This window comes from Gigantopelta aegis, chromosome 6 (genome assembly GCF_016097555.1).
Source record: "Gigantopelta aegis isolate Gae_Host chromosome 6, Gae_host_genome, whole genome shotgun sequence".
NCBI classification, from domain to species: domain Eukaryota; kingdom Metazoa; phylum Mollusca; class Gastropoda; order Neomphalida; family Peltospiridae; genus Gigantopelta; species Gigantopelta aegis.
Genome location: NC_054704.1, coordinates 78,518,552 through 78,531,865, shown reverse-complemented (window position 1 = coordinate 78,531,865; position 13,314 = coordinate 78,518,552). Strand labels below are relative to the sequence as shown.

General features: G+C 32.9%; 1 protein-coding gene across 6 annotated transcripts in view; it reads left to right on the top strand.

Moving 5' to 3' along the window:
• The window catches only part of LOC121373924 (histone-lysine N-methyltransferase, H3 lysine-79 specific-like), a 59,509-nt gene that overhangs the window by 35,998 nt on the left and 10,197 nt on the right, over positions 1-13,314 (top strand). For 4 of the 6 annotated variants that reach the window (XM_041500750.1, XM_041500745.1, XM_041500749.1 and 1 more), the window contains exons 15-23: positions 421-630; positions 1,187-1,286; positions 1,692-1,802; positions 2,320-2,445; positions 3,178-3,269; positions 4,137-4,238; positions 5,645-5,782; positions 7,334-7,390; positions 11,071-12,592. In XM_041500750.1, coding sequence (XP_041356684.1) covers positions 421-630; positions 1,187-1,286; positions 1,692-1,802; positions 2,320-2,445; positions 3,178-3,269; positions 4,137-4,238; positions 5,645-5,782; positions 7,334-7,390; positions 11,071-12,592 — 2,458 coding nt within the window. The remainder of the gene's footprint in view (positions 1-420; positions 631-1,186; positions 1,287-1,691; positions 1,803-2,319; positions 2,446-3,177; positions 3,270-4,136; positions 4,239-5,644; positions 5,783-7,333; positions 7,391-11,070; positions 12,593-13,314) is intronic. The other 2 variants (XM_041500747.1, XM_041500748.1) reach the window with 2 other exon arrangements.

Sequence of the window (13,314 nt, the reverse complement as noted above, 5' to 3'; positions counted from 1 at the left end):
GTTGTGAAATAAAGAACAATAACTAAGGTGAAAAAATATCAGAATCGTGGAATAATGTCAAACTTAATTTTTAGGACATTTTCCATAATATTCATATGCTTATATTGAAATAATAGTATCTGTCCATCGACACAAAAAAGCATTTGTTGATAGCATCAAACATAGAGATAGGTTTTTTATTTACAAATGCTATATAGTTACATTAATAACATTAATATGGTCAATAGATTTCAAAAGGTAATATATATCTTTCCCCCTTCATTAAGGATGTATTGATCATGTGAGTGAAACACATTAAACAATTTTAGTCGTAGTTTGGCTGTTGGCAGGGTCAAATCCAGTATGGTTTGAGGTCAGGCTACATTTCAAATTTACTGTAAAGAATCCAAGGATCCCTCAGTTTTGATTTTGTGTTTACAGGATGATAGGAAGAGTAGACATCGACGGGAGGTTGCTCCTCATGATGAGCACTACCATGCGGCCAAGGTTCTTGACTTTGACAGTGCCAGTAACACCAGCAATGCCACCGACGAGAGTAACAGCCTGTACGGACCCACCACGCGGCGGGGCTGGGCGGAGTGGGTGTCACGACCCAAGTCACCTTCCAGCGGGGACCAGGAGAATGACACGGTTTGTTTTCATATTAAACATCAAAATTGAAGCTATTTCTGTTTTCATAGCATTATGTTTAAGTTTGTGTTGACAGATTTACAGTATTGTATGGCTGGTACTCTTATATTGTGTGTTTCTGCATGCATGCTTGTGTGTTTCTGCATGCATGCTTGTGTGTATAAAAAATTATAAATACATAAAATATTTAAAACTACTACAGTGAAATCTCTCAAAACCGGACCCTTTGTAAACCGGAATTTCCACCAGACCGGACATTTTTCACGGTCCTTTTAAAATTTTTTTATACATAACTTAACCTCTCTCAACTGAATACCTCTTAATACTGGACATTTTACTTGGTCCCGAGGGTGTCCGGTTTAGAGGGGTTTCACTTTATATAAATATTTCACGTGGGCAATGGGCTAATTGTTGAATGCTGTAAATAAATAATTGATTGTTGCTTGTATAACTTCCCTATAATTGTTACATTAATTTCTTTAAACTGTCAATCTGATATTCTGTTCTGATACTATGTATTTCAGCTGATAATTTGTTTATATTCATAATATTCCAGGTGAACATGGAGATGCGTAATCGTTTAAGAAAGGAGAAACGTAGAAAGAGACCAAGCAAGAGACTGAATGGGATGATTCGGAAACGTAATGCAAACAAAGGTGGGATATATATATATATATATATATATATATTATATATGTAAATATATGTAATATAGTTTTAAATTGTTTTTTTTCAATAACTTTCTAGTGTCAGATTTTTATTCATTTAAATTAAATTTTGTACTAAACTCATTAAGGAATTATGTTGTCAAGAGATTGTTTTTATGAATATGATTTTGTTTTTTTTTGCTTATAGTTTCTTGTTAGTTTATAGCCAAGCTAACACTATTACACTAACACTTTAAGCTTTTATTATGTTAGTCATACAAGTTAACTGGATATCGGTAATTGTGATGGTTCTGGCTTCGATATTAGTACAGAGGGTTTGAATCCTGCCAAATGTTGTATTGTGTTTCAATTTTCTTATGGTATGTTATTTTTGAATAATATTTGTTCTTGCAGAAGGTGTTAAAACACTGGCAAGCAAAAAGTGCGGAACACAAGGTAAAACTTTGGACTTGGATGGCCTCAACTTGTTGCATACCCACACTCTCCTGTCTACCATGGCAACAGGTATTATACACCTGGCCACTTCTTTCTCTTCTTGCATGCATGTATATCCTCTGTGTTATTTTAGATTAAAAAAAAAATTAAAATTAAATGTTGAATAAAAATATTTCACATAATACACAGGAAATCACTGTATGTGAAAATTAGAAATTGGGACTGGAAATACTTTTATACATTTTGGTATGTGATGTAATTTCTTTTTATTAAATTATAGCTAACATCTCTATTATTATTATTTCAGTCTGTATAACTTAGCTTAGTTCTTTTTATTTCTTTTAACACCCATTGTCTATTCTAATCTGAAATGCACTCTTCATTTCTATAGAGTTTTTGCTTTAAGTTTTAATTTAATAATACAAAATTTTTAAAATCTCATTCATTACTTAAAATATTTCCTCTGGTCTCATTATTTATCAAGTTGTATTTACTGTGAAATGATCTTTGTAAAAATAGAAAATATGTTGAAGTAGATTCAGTGTCGGGGTATTTGTTATCTAGTTGTTTTTCTATTTTTTGCTAGGTGCTGAAAGCCAGCAGTACAATGATCGTACGATGACGGGGAAGTCCAAGTCATACTTCAAGCCGATTGTCCAGAAACAAACTGTGTCATCTTTGGAAACTCCTCCAGCCCTGCAGCAGCTGCTTGGTTAGATTCTGTTTTCTCGTAATCCTCTTCTTTTAGAGTCCCTTCACAATTATCAACTTATTCACGAACATATACAAAGTGTATTCTGGAGGATTAATGCTTGTGTAAACTTTAGTAACTCCAAAAATTTGAATAAATACATCCCAGGGTCAATAAGAATATTTTGCTCTCGTGCAGTGCTTAATGCAAGTCAGTAGAATGACGATTTCCATCTGGCCATCTGAATGCGTCAACATTTGCTTAAAGTCTCGTTAAAGTTTGGTTAAATTTCATATTTGACCACATTTCCACTTCTGTGTTGTTCATTTTCATACAAAGTGGCTACAACATTTAGTGTTCAGTTTTCAAGGAAAAACTCTACCATATGTAAAAAAAATAGCTAAACCGAAATTCTTTCCAGTGTGAGCACTGGCTTTGTTCCCTGTATTTACAAACAAAATTTCTTGTATATTTTTGGACTATTTTGTGATACATTTTATTTAGTTTGGTGGATTGGTTTGGGATTTAGAGTGGGATGTTGATGAAATATGCATGTATTATGAGTCAGACTTTACTGAAATGGTATTTAAAAGTCATTTGTGATCAGAATTTGCTAAAATAATATCGCACTAGCAAAGAATTACCAAAAAGTATACTGGTAATTTCTTAATTTTGTTGAGTCTAGATTTAATTAATAAAATAATATTTAATTGTCTTAGCAATTTAAAATGTAATATTTTTTTCATTTTACAGAAATTTTCCGTCAACAGTATATGGGCTTTCTTGCCCACATGCAGAGTTCCCACTATAAAACATTTCTACAGGAACATATTGATAAGGAAAATGTAAGTATTAATATTATAGATATTATTATCATCATTATTATTATTATTAATAACAATGTTGTATATAAAGGATTCATCACAAGTATTTTTTAATAAGGAAAATATCAACAAGAGTCTATGTTAATCTGTATTTGTCGAGGCTCTGCTGAGACAAATACCGATTAACTAGACGAGGTTGATATTTTACATATTAAAAACCCCATAAGTAATGAATTCTATTTATCCTATAACATTTTCATTTGATATTTAGTAAATCACAGCACTAAAGTCGCCTCCAACCATAATATGACGTCATCACGAGACGTTGCAAATTTGCATATACCTTTAAATTTGCGTACCATTATTAACCGGGTTAATATACTAAATTATTACATGGGTTTATTACATGGTTATCATGGGTAAGTTATAGATAAATTATAGTTCAACCCTCTAAAGGAAATGAAGTTTTAGTGTGTTCAGGGCTTGAAATTAGGGACTTTACTTAAAGCTGAGATCAACTTCCAGGTGAAGATATATGGTATATAGTTATTTCACATTTTGTTTTGTACATAATACTGAGAGTATAGTTGGTTTTGTCTATCGTTCTGCTTGATTATTTTAAAAACTTGTTGCCCTTAGGGTGGAAATATTATCATTAATGTGTAATTGGGTACTATTAGCACATGGTTAACAGTACTCTTAAAAACCAGTCAACAATTATATGGTAAGCAACATTTATTATTATTAGACAAGTAGATAGCTGAAACTGAATTGCCTAAAGGCCCAATATTTAAAAACCAAAGGAAAACTCTTTTTGTTGTAAATAATTAGGTTATAAATACTGTTATTAGTATGAGTTCATTGAATTCTTTTGTTTATACATTTCAGATACGACGAAATGAACTTCAGTCTAAAATGTTTTTATTAGAAAAACAAATTACAGGTTTACAGAAGAATAGTTGTCAGATGTTAAAGACACGTCTATCTGAGGTAAAAATGTGTCTAGTTATCATGAGTGAACTTCAGTTTCAGATATGTGGCGTTTATTAAAAGTCACATGTCATTGCTCATAGCCATAATTTAAAGTCATTTATTCAAAATATCATGTATTTAAAAAACCCTAAAACTTACAAAGTACAAAATTAATGTATTTATGTTAATAAAAGAACAGTTAAAATATTTTTTTGATTTTAAAAGAATATTATACTAGATACTGTAATAAATCTAAAATAAATTGAAATTAATATGGTTTATGTGGTCTGTTCAAAACCTTATTGATTTAAACAAATAATGCATGGCTGGTCATTGGGCTGTTTCTAGTTCCAGCTGTGGTATGTGTTATTCGGTCTGATGGATGGCGCATATAAAAGATCCCTTGCTACTAATGGATTTCCTTTCTAAGACTGTGTCAAAATTACCGAATGTTTGACATCCAGTAGCCGATGATTAATAAATCAATGTGCTTTAGTGGTGTTGTTAAACAAAACAAACTTTAACTTTGAACAAATATATTGAGAAATAAAACATTTGAAATGTTTGTGAACTAATAATGCCTTGCTGGGTAAAATTTCAATATATTAATGATACACAAATAGTAAAATTGTAAATGAATTTAATAGTTCTTGATTTTTAGAAGTTAATAGAAGAATAAGTTAAAAATTGCATCATTCACATGCTAGAGAAACCATTTAGAATGAAAATTGCTATAGTACAAACAGTTTAGTAGTTTGGCACATATTGAGCATTGGGGAATGTGGCACCTTTAATTTGAAATAATTCTTGACCTTTTTATGTACATGAGTGCGTATGCGTGTGTATGTAAAGTATAAAAGAATTATCCTTATAATAACTGGGACAACAACAAAAACACGAGGACACCACTTCTGACTGAGTGTGTTAATTGATCTCTGAGACCTATGTTTTGTTACTAAGTGCCTGAGAAAATATATAACAGTTAATGCTACCTCTTTAAAAATAATTTAAAAAAGGATTTGTTGACATTTGTGATTAGTTGAACATGATTTAGTCATGTTATTTATTTGGGTATTATGGTAATGTTGTTTTTACCCCACTTGAAGATTTATTCAACTTGCGTTTATTGGAAACGTACAAGCATACTGAAAATTGAAGCAAAAATATATAACTTAATAATAATAATTGGCTGCCTAAAACATAAGGTAAATGATTTTTAAAAAAATGAAAGGCTGTTCCCTTTGTCTTAGACAAATCTCCAGGAAACTCAGCCCAAGACAAGCGTGCTTAAATATTTCACTGGACAGAAGCACGTGCCAAATGGTTGGTTGGTTGAGCTGCTGTTAATACTTATCAAAAACGTGTTCCCATTTTGACCGACTAAAGTTTTAATTGACACGCCAATTGAATTGACCTCTCTTCAGCTCGGAATCAAAGCGGACAACCCCAGTGACTTCTTAAATGAGGCCAAGAACATCGTGGAGTGCCACAAAGCCCTAGAACGCCAGACTGTGTTGCTGAACTCGCAGATCAAGAATCTGGAGCTGGAACAGCAGCAGATAGTGAGTGATCGCCCAGTCCGTACACACTCATCCATTGGTTGTGGCCGTTCAGTCATCATTGTTGTCACCAATCACAAATCATGCATGCTTTATTTTCATGTTCAATTAATCGTAAAGTTTGCTATGTGCATGGAAGTTGAACTAAACTTGTGGACAAACAAAATGTAATGACATTGTTTCTCGGGCACTTTTTAAACATGACTTTTAAAAATGAATAACTAAATTAAAAAAAAGATATCAATATTTATGTCAGGATGGTGGGACTTTATATATATGATATACAGTAAAACCTGTCAAAACCAGACTCTCTGTAAACAGAATTCCCTCAAAACCAGATATTTTCCACAGCCACTTTTTAAATATCAGTATAGAAGAGAACCTCTCTAAACCGGATACTTCTTTAACCAGACTTTTTACTTAGTACAGAGGGTGTCCAGTTTAGGGGAGTTCCACTGAAAATTTTAAATTATAAAATTTTTTTAAACTTACCTATGAAATCATTTAGTCTTATACTGGTGTAATTATTTTGTGGATAGAAATTAGGATGATTAATGCATATTTTAGTACATCTTTTTTCTGGTTAAATCATAGTGAATACTTTGAATTTCAGCTAGAAGAAATTAAAAATTAAAGCTCAAATTTGGTTATATTGCATTGTTCAACTTTTTACGTATATCTGTCATCATAGGAGTGTGTGGCATGCATTGGTTTATAAACCTTTTATTTTGTGCCAGAGAGTGACAAGTACTATACTTTTGTTTACTTTTTAATTTAGGTTTTTGTTATTTGTGTTCTATTGTACAGTAGGCATATTGACTACTGATTAATCCTTTTTATGCTGGAACGTTTTGTGTGTGCATGTTTTTGGGGGCATGTAGATATTTGAGAAATCTCTTGATATTTGTGTACATGTCTGCTGACGTGAGTGATTATTTTTTGGACATTTTGAAAATAAATTCCTCAAGCTTATCCAAGAAATGTTTTAAATGATTGACATGAATTATTATGTTATGTTTCTTTTTATAAATAGTAAGGTGTGTCTGTTTTAAAAACAAGAGACACATTTTTTCCTTGAGTTTTAAGATTAATTTGTTTTGTTTTTGGTATTAGTTAAATTCCTTTTTTGTTTCATATGGTACACATATACATATTGTACTTTATCTAATCAGAAACTGGATCCTCAAAGATGACATACTTTAAAGATGATGGTTATTAGGAAATAGTTCATGTTACCATGTCAACAAGTATGTCCTCCTCATGACTAGTATTACAATAGTCAAGAAACTATCATATATTTCACCAAAGTTACTTGTTAAAAGTGATATTTTGATAGTTTTGTATGGTTGTAAATAGAATATTTGGACATATGCACAGAAAGTAAAATGTTTCAGTGTCGATAGAAGAGAACTGAAGATCATTGTATGACTCTGCTGATGTAAATAGTCAGCCATACACTGCAGCCTTTTAACGAACATGGGCTGTAATATTTCACCAAGGAAATGTTTTTGAAATTACTCCTCAGTTTATTGATTATTCAATTTCTTTTTACAGTTGATTGCCCAGAAGGTCAGTGAATCGTGCCCAAGTACCAAATTAAATCCCCGAAAGGTATTTATTATTAATATGTCGATTCAGTTTTATATTGTAATATGGTTTCAGATTACTTTTATAGATGTTATTCTGTATGTATTACAGTAAACTAAAAATACACTATCTGACCATGAAACTGCCAATACTTGATTCACTTGTTAAGTTGATTGTGAGTGTTAGCAAAATATGTTGACTTTCATTTTTGTGCTGAATATTAAATTCCGAGATGCTAGATTGACACAAAACTAAATAAGGTCACATATATTTTCAAGTTTGTGAAACCTATTATCTAAATTTTTAAGTGCAAATGAAAAATGGGTTATGCAAAGCTAGACTTGTGCAAATGACGGACAAACTGAACTATCATTCTTGTTATTTTCAGACGCCTGTATTTTCATTTTGTTTTTTTTGTTTTTTTAATTAATATTAATATAATAAAATATGAATCCTCATTTTCTCTTAATTATAACAATATTGTAAATTTCTTCCGATTGTAATAAAAATCAATCTTTAAAAAAGTTCAAATTGTAATCCATATTAATTATAATTGTCCACACATAGATACACTCAACTATGTAAATATTAATAACCCAAATGCATGCGAAGCAGTATTAGAGATGATTAGTGAGCTAGATCTTGTTGATATCTGGAGAGACCATAACCCTGAACTTCGTAAATATACATAGAGGAGGAACACACCATTGAAACAGGCCTGATTAGATTTTTTCTTAATATCAAATTCACTATGTTCTTCTGTAATAAACTCTAATATACATTATGGATATAGAACCGATCATTCTGTGCTAAGTCTTAAGTTCGAATTAACTGAAAATATAAAATATAATACCTATTGGAAATTAAATAACTCACTTTTAAAAAATAAATCTTACTTAACAATAATAAAAAACATAATTGCTAGAGTTAAGAGACAGTATGCTGTACTAGTCTACAATCTGGAAGCAATCAATAATATTTCCCTAACAGAAATTGATTTTCAAATTAATGATCAATTATTTTTAGAAGTTTTACTTATGGAGATACGAGGCAAGACGATTTCCTACTAATCTTATTTGAAAAAAGAAAATAGTAAACGGGAAGAAAAATTAATTGAAGAAATAGAATCCTTACAAAAAAGCGATCATTTAGACTTTGAAAACATTAATTCGAAACGAAACGATTTAGAAAATGTGCGTCAAAAAACAATGGAAGGTGGATACATCAGATCGAGAGCTAGATGGATAGAAGAGGGTGAACGCATTACTAATTACTTTTGTAACTTAGAAAATATAAATTTTATTAGTAAATCCATAACAGTTATTGAAAAAACCGATGGTTCTATTATTACAGATAAAAAAGAAATTATGAACGAAACAAAATAATTTTATCAAAAGCTTTATTCTTCTAAAGAAAGTATAAGTGACGCCAGTCTAAATTATTTACTTTCAGATCAAGATTTAAACAAATTAAGTAAAGAACAGGCTGATTCTGTAGAAGGTTTATTAACCTATGAGGAATTATCAAATGCACTGAAGTGCACAAAAAATAACAAAAGTCCAGGATCAGACTGCTTTTCTGCAGAATTCTTCAAATGTTTTTGGAAAGACATAGGCTATTTTGTTCTCAGATCCCATAAATTTTATGCTTTTATCAGTGTTACTCAGAAACTGGGAATAATAACTTGTATACCTAAAGGTGATAAACTCAAACATTTCTTAGCAACTGGCGACCGATATCACTTTTAAATGTTGTCTATAAATTAGCATCTGTGTGTATATCCGAACGAATTAAAGAAGTACTTCATTTTCTTATTAACAAAGACCAAACTGGTTTCATGCTGGGTCGTTATATTGGTGACAATATAAGGATATTGTATGATATTTTGTATTATACTGAATCGCATAATATTCCAGGAATATTTCTACGAGTAGATTTCGAAAAAGCATTCGACTCCATTTCATGGTCATATATACACAAAACCCTTGACTTTTTCGGCTTTGGAACAGATATTAAACGCTGGATTTCTGTTTTTTACCAAAATATAAAATCAAGTGTTATAGTTAATGGAAATGTGTCTTCATCATTTAATATATACTGATGGAAAGAAATAAGGGAACACATCAAATTGTAGACCAAATTTAAGTCACAACTAGCATAGTAATGTCTGTATTTCATACCAAATTGTAATGTGGGATTGAATGTCTGTAGTGTTGAATGTGCTGCCTATATGTTCCCAGTCAACTTCTGACAATATGAATTGATTTTTAATGCAGTCATTATTTCTTGTTGCTACCTGTGTGATCCTTTATTTCTTTCCATCAGTATATATAGAGGCTGTAGGCAAGGTGATCCATTATCTCCTTATATATTTCTTCTCTGTGTAGAAATTCTTGCAGGACTTGTATATAAAAATAAGAAAATTAAAGGCATCTCAATAAACAATAAAGAATACCTAATTTCACAGTATGCCGAAGATACTGATTTTATACTTGATGGTAGTCCTTTGAAGAAGCAATAAATACCTTGAATATTTTTTCCGAATTATCAGGACTATTAATTATGATAAATCAGAGGTAATCTGTATTGGCTTTCTTAGGAATAGTCCAATACGATATTTACAAAATCTTAATCTAAAATGGAATCCTCCTTCATTTAAAGCACTTGGAATTATTTTTAGTACTGACTTGAATGAAATGACCAAACTTAATTATAATTCTAAACTATTTGAAATTAAACAAATTATAAATACATGGATGAGAAGGTTGTTAACACCACTTGGAAGAATAGCTATAATAAAATCTCTGTTAATATCTAAGCTTAGTTATCTACTTCTGACCTTACCAAATCCATCGGAAACATTTAAATTTGTATGGAATCAAAAGCCAGACAGGATAAAAAGAATAACTTTGTGTAAACCTGTTAATGAGGGAGGTCTCGAAATGATAGACATATTTAACTATGCTAAAGCTTTGAAAATTACATGGCTACGAAAATTGGAAACCTCGACTAATTTACATCTAATTTGCAAAGTTATCAAATTCTCAAAGTATGTGATCTGAAAAATATCACATACTTTGATTGCACTGAAAATGTAAGATATTATATGATATATATATATATATATATATATATATATATATATATATATATATATCATGTGCGTATTTTAAATATTTATGTACGTCATTCATAGAATGGAAAAGGATGAAAGTGTGTTAAATGGGTAGCTACATTGATTAGATATGTAGTGAGAGAGAGAGTGAGATAGAGAGATGGATGGATGGATGTTGGGATGGTGGGATGGATGGTGGGATGGTGGGATGGATTGATGGATGGATGTATGGTGGGATGGATGGATGGATGGTGGGATGGATGGTGGGGTGAGGTGCGGTTTGCAAGCCAGTACCCTAAAGTATTATATTATGTTGTTTTATTATTTTTATGTACACAACCCATGTTTTACCCTTGGCATGTGTTCTAATTGTAAACACGGGGCTGGCAATAAAAACAAAATTTGTCTCCTAACTGTATTGAATGTTACATATCAGAATGGTTTCTTACAACCAGTCTGCACTTTTAATTATACCACAGTAATTGTAATTTTTGTTTAATTGTAATGAAAATCAATCTTTAAACATTTCAAATTGTAATCCATATTAATCATAAATGTCTCCTAAATATATTGAATGTTAACATTTCAGAATGGATTCTTACAACCAGTCTACACTCAGAATTATTTGCGGAAAGAGGTGTCCACCTCATTTTCGCGTAAGAAGAAACTTCTGAGTCACGTGTTACAGCTGGAGCAGGAGGTGGACAACCTGGAGAAGATCAACATCGATCTGATCAGCACGTGGAAGTCCCGACCCGACATCTCCAGTCCGTACGATGACAAAATGGAAGACGAGAAATCCACTGTGAAAGACAAAACTGTAGATGCAGAGAAGTGCAAAATTGCAGTGAAGACTGAGCTGGGAACAACTGAAGTTAGAGACAATGAACACGAGTTTGCTTGCATGATGACGAAGCTGAAGAGCGATGTAACATCCGTATTAATGGATAATATATGTGGGAAGAACGGCTTCGACCAGTCCACAGTTCATCAGATAGAAGAATACAAAAACAAAATGCTGAGCAATGCCGACGATCCATCCGTTTCAAAATTCAAGGAGCCCAATTTTTCAATAAAAGGTCTGCTTGAATGCACGAAAACCAGCAAGTCTGTGATTTCAACAAAACCATCGGACGTTTCCCGCACTGCATACAAGGCCAGTGCAGAACATTCCTATGCTAATTTGGATAATGCAGAAAAGATCAAGAAAGAAAAGAAGACGAAAGGAAACAGTGCACCGGTTTCACTGGCTCTGAAAAATGTAATGAAGCACCAGATGGACATGCTTGGTAACATTCCCTCTTGCAATACTACTGTTGATCTCAGTCCCATGTCGGAAAACAAGCTACGGCTGTCCGTGGCCAATGATTTGATCAGTCTGCGAGACAGATTGGACACAAAGAACAGGGAATCGCCGATGGAGAAGAAGTTTGAGCCGAGCTATTCGCCAATCAGCCGACCTAGCAGCAGAAGCAGCACCGAATCCATTCCTTCTGGTGTGGAGGTACCCGTCAGTCCAAAGATCCTGACTCGGAGGATACCGGCCACCATCCCCAAACCAATTGTACCTCAGCCTCGCAGGGCGTCGGTCGGTAAGACCGCATTGTGTCGAATCACACCTCCGGTTCACTCGGTGAGCCACGCGCAGACTTCGCCCATGAATATTCAATCAGCACCAGTACAGATGGTCAGCAGTCACCTGACGAACAAATTGGGGAGTCAAGCTCGAGTTATTTACACTCCAACGACTGCTGGCGTCAGTCCCTCCAGCGTGCAAATAAATAATGCAATAATGAAGCACAAAGAGCAACGAGTTGGTGCCAATCATGTATATCGACCAAAACCTCAGGGACATGTAAACACTCAGGTCTTACATTCTCAGCACAATACTGCCATTGTTAAGACTTCCACTCCAAGCAGAAGACAGACCACTACTATCACCAGCAGCAGCAGCAGTGCAGTGGTTATGTCGGTATCACAGTCTGCCGTCATGACGCAGGCAGTGGTACCGAGTAGTGCAGCGTACTCGATGGCCAACAATCACGTGGTAGCTCAGCTCGCCCAGGGTGTGCCCATGCAGTTGGCCGCAGCTCCTGGTACTTCCTCGTCAGGTAAGATGCTTAACAACTGCAGCACTGCTTGCTTCAGGGTGTCTTGCAGTGTGGATTCTTCTTAAGCATATGGTGTATTAAAATCTGGAATGGCCAAGTTGTTCAAACGTTAAGGTAGCTTTAACCATTGGTGAAGATAAATGTTCAAAATCAAATATTTATTTTAATAGTAATTAAAGAGGTGTTGAAATTTTATTTAAGACAACCTGTTGTATCTATCCATTATCAAATTCCATATAATTTGTGTATTTATTTTTAAAAAATTCAAAAGAGAAATATGCTAACCTGTAGTTAAGTTAAACCATGCTTTGAACAGCCAGGCTCTAGATTGTAGTTAAAAAATGGTGAATGTGAAATGGTACGTTTTGTCTTTATACTTGGGTAATGGCCAGTTTAAGTTGATCTTCAGTGGCATACAGTGTTGGCCCTTGGAGAAGGCAAATTGGATATTAAAATGCTCCAAATTTGTTTTATTTAAGGATTGTCTGTTTCTTTTACGTTCATCGGGGTATGAACAAAAAAAATCATCCGTAAACTGTGTGAATCGGCGAAGCCGTTCTCACATAAGTTTGCGGATGATTTTTTTTGTTCATACCCAGATGAACGTAAAAGAAATAACAGACAATACTTATAATTAAATTTGAATGATACATGCTAATAATAACACTAAAATGTCATACTTTATTTTGAATTATTTTTTATACATAAACAATAATGCTCAT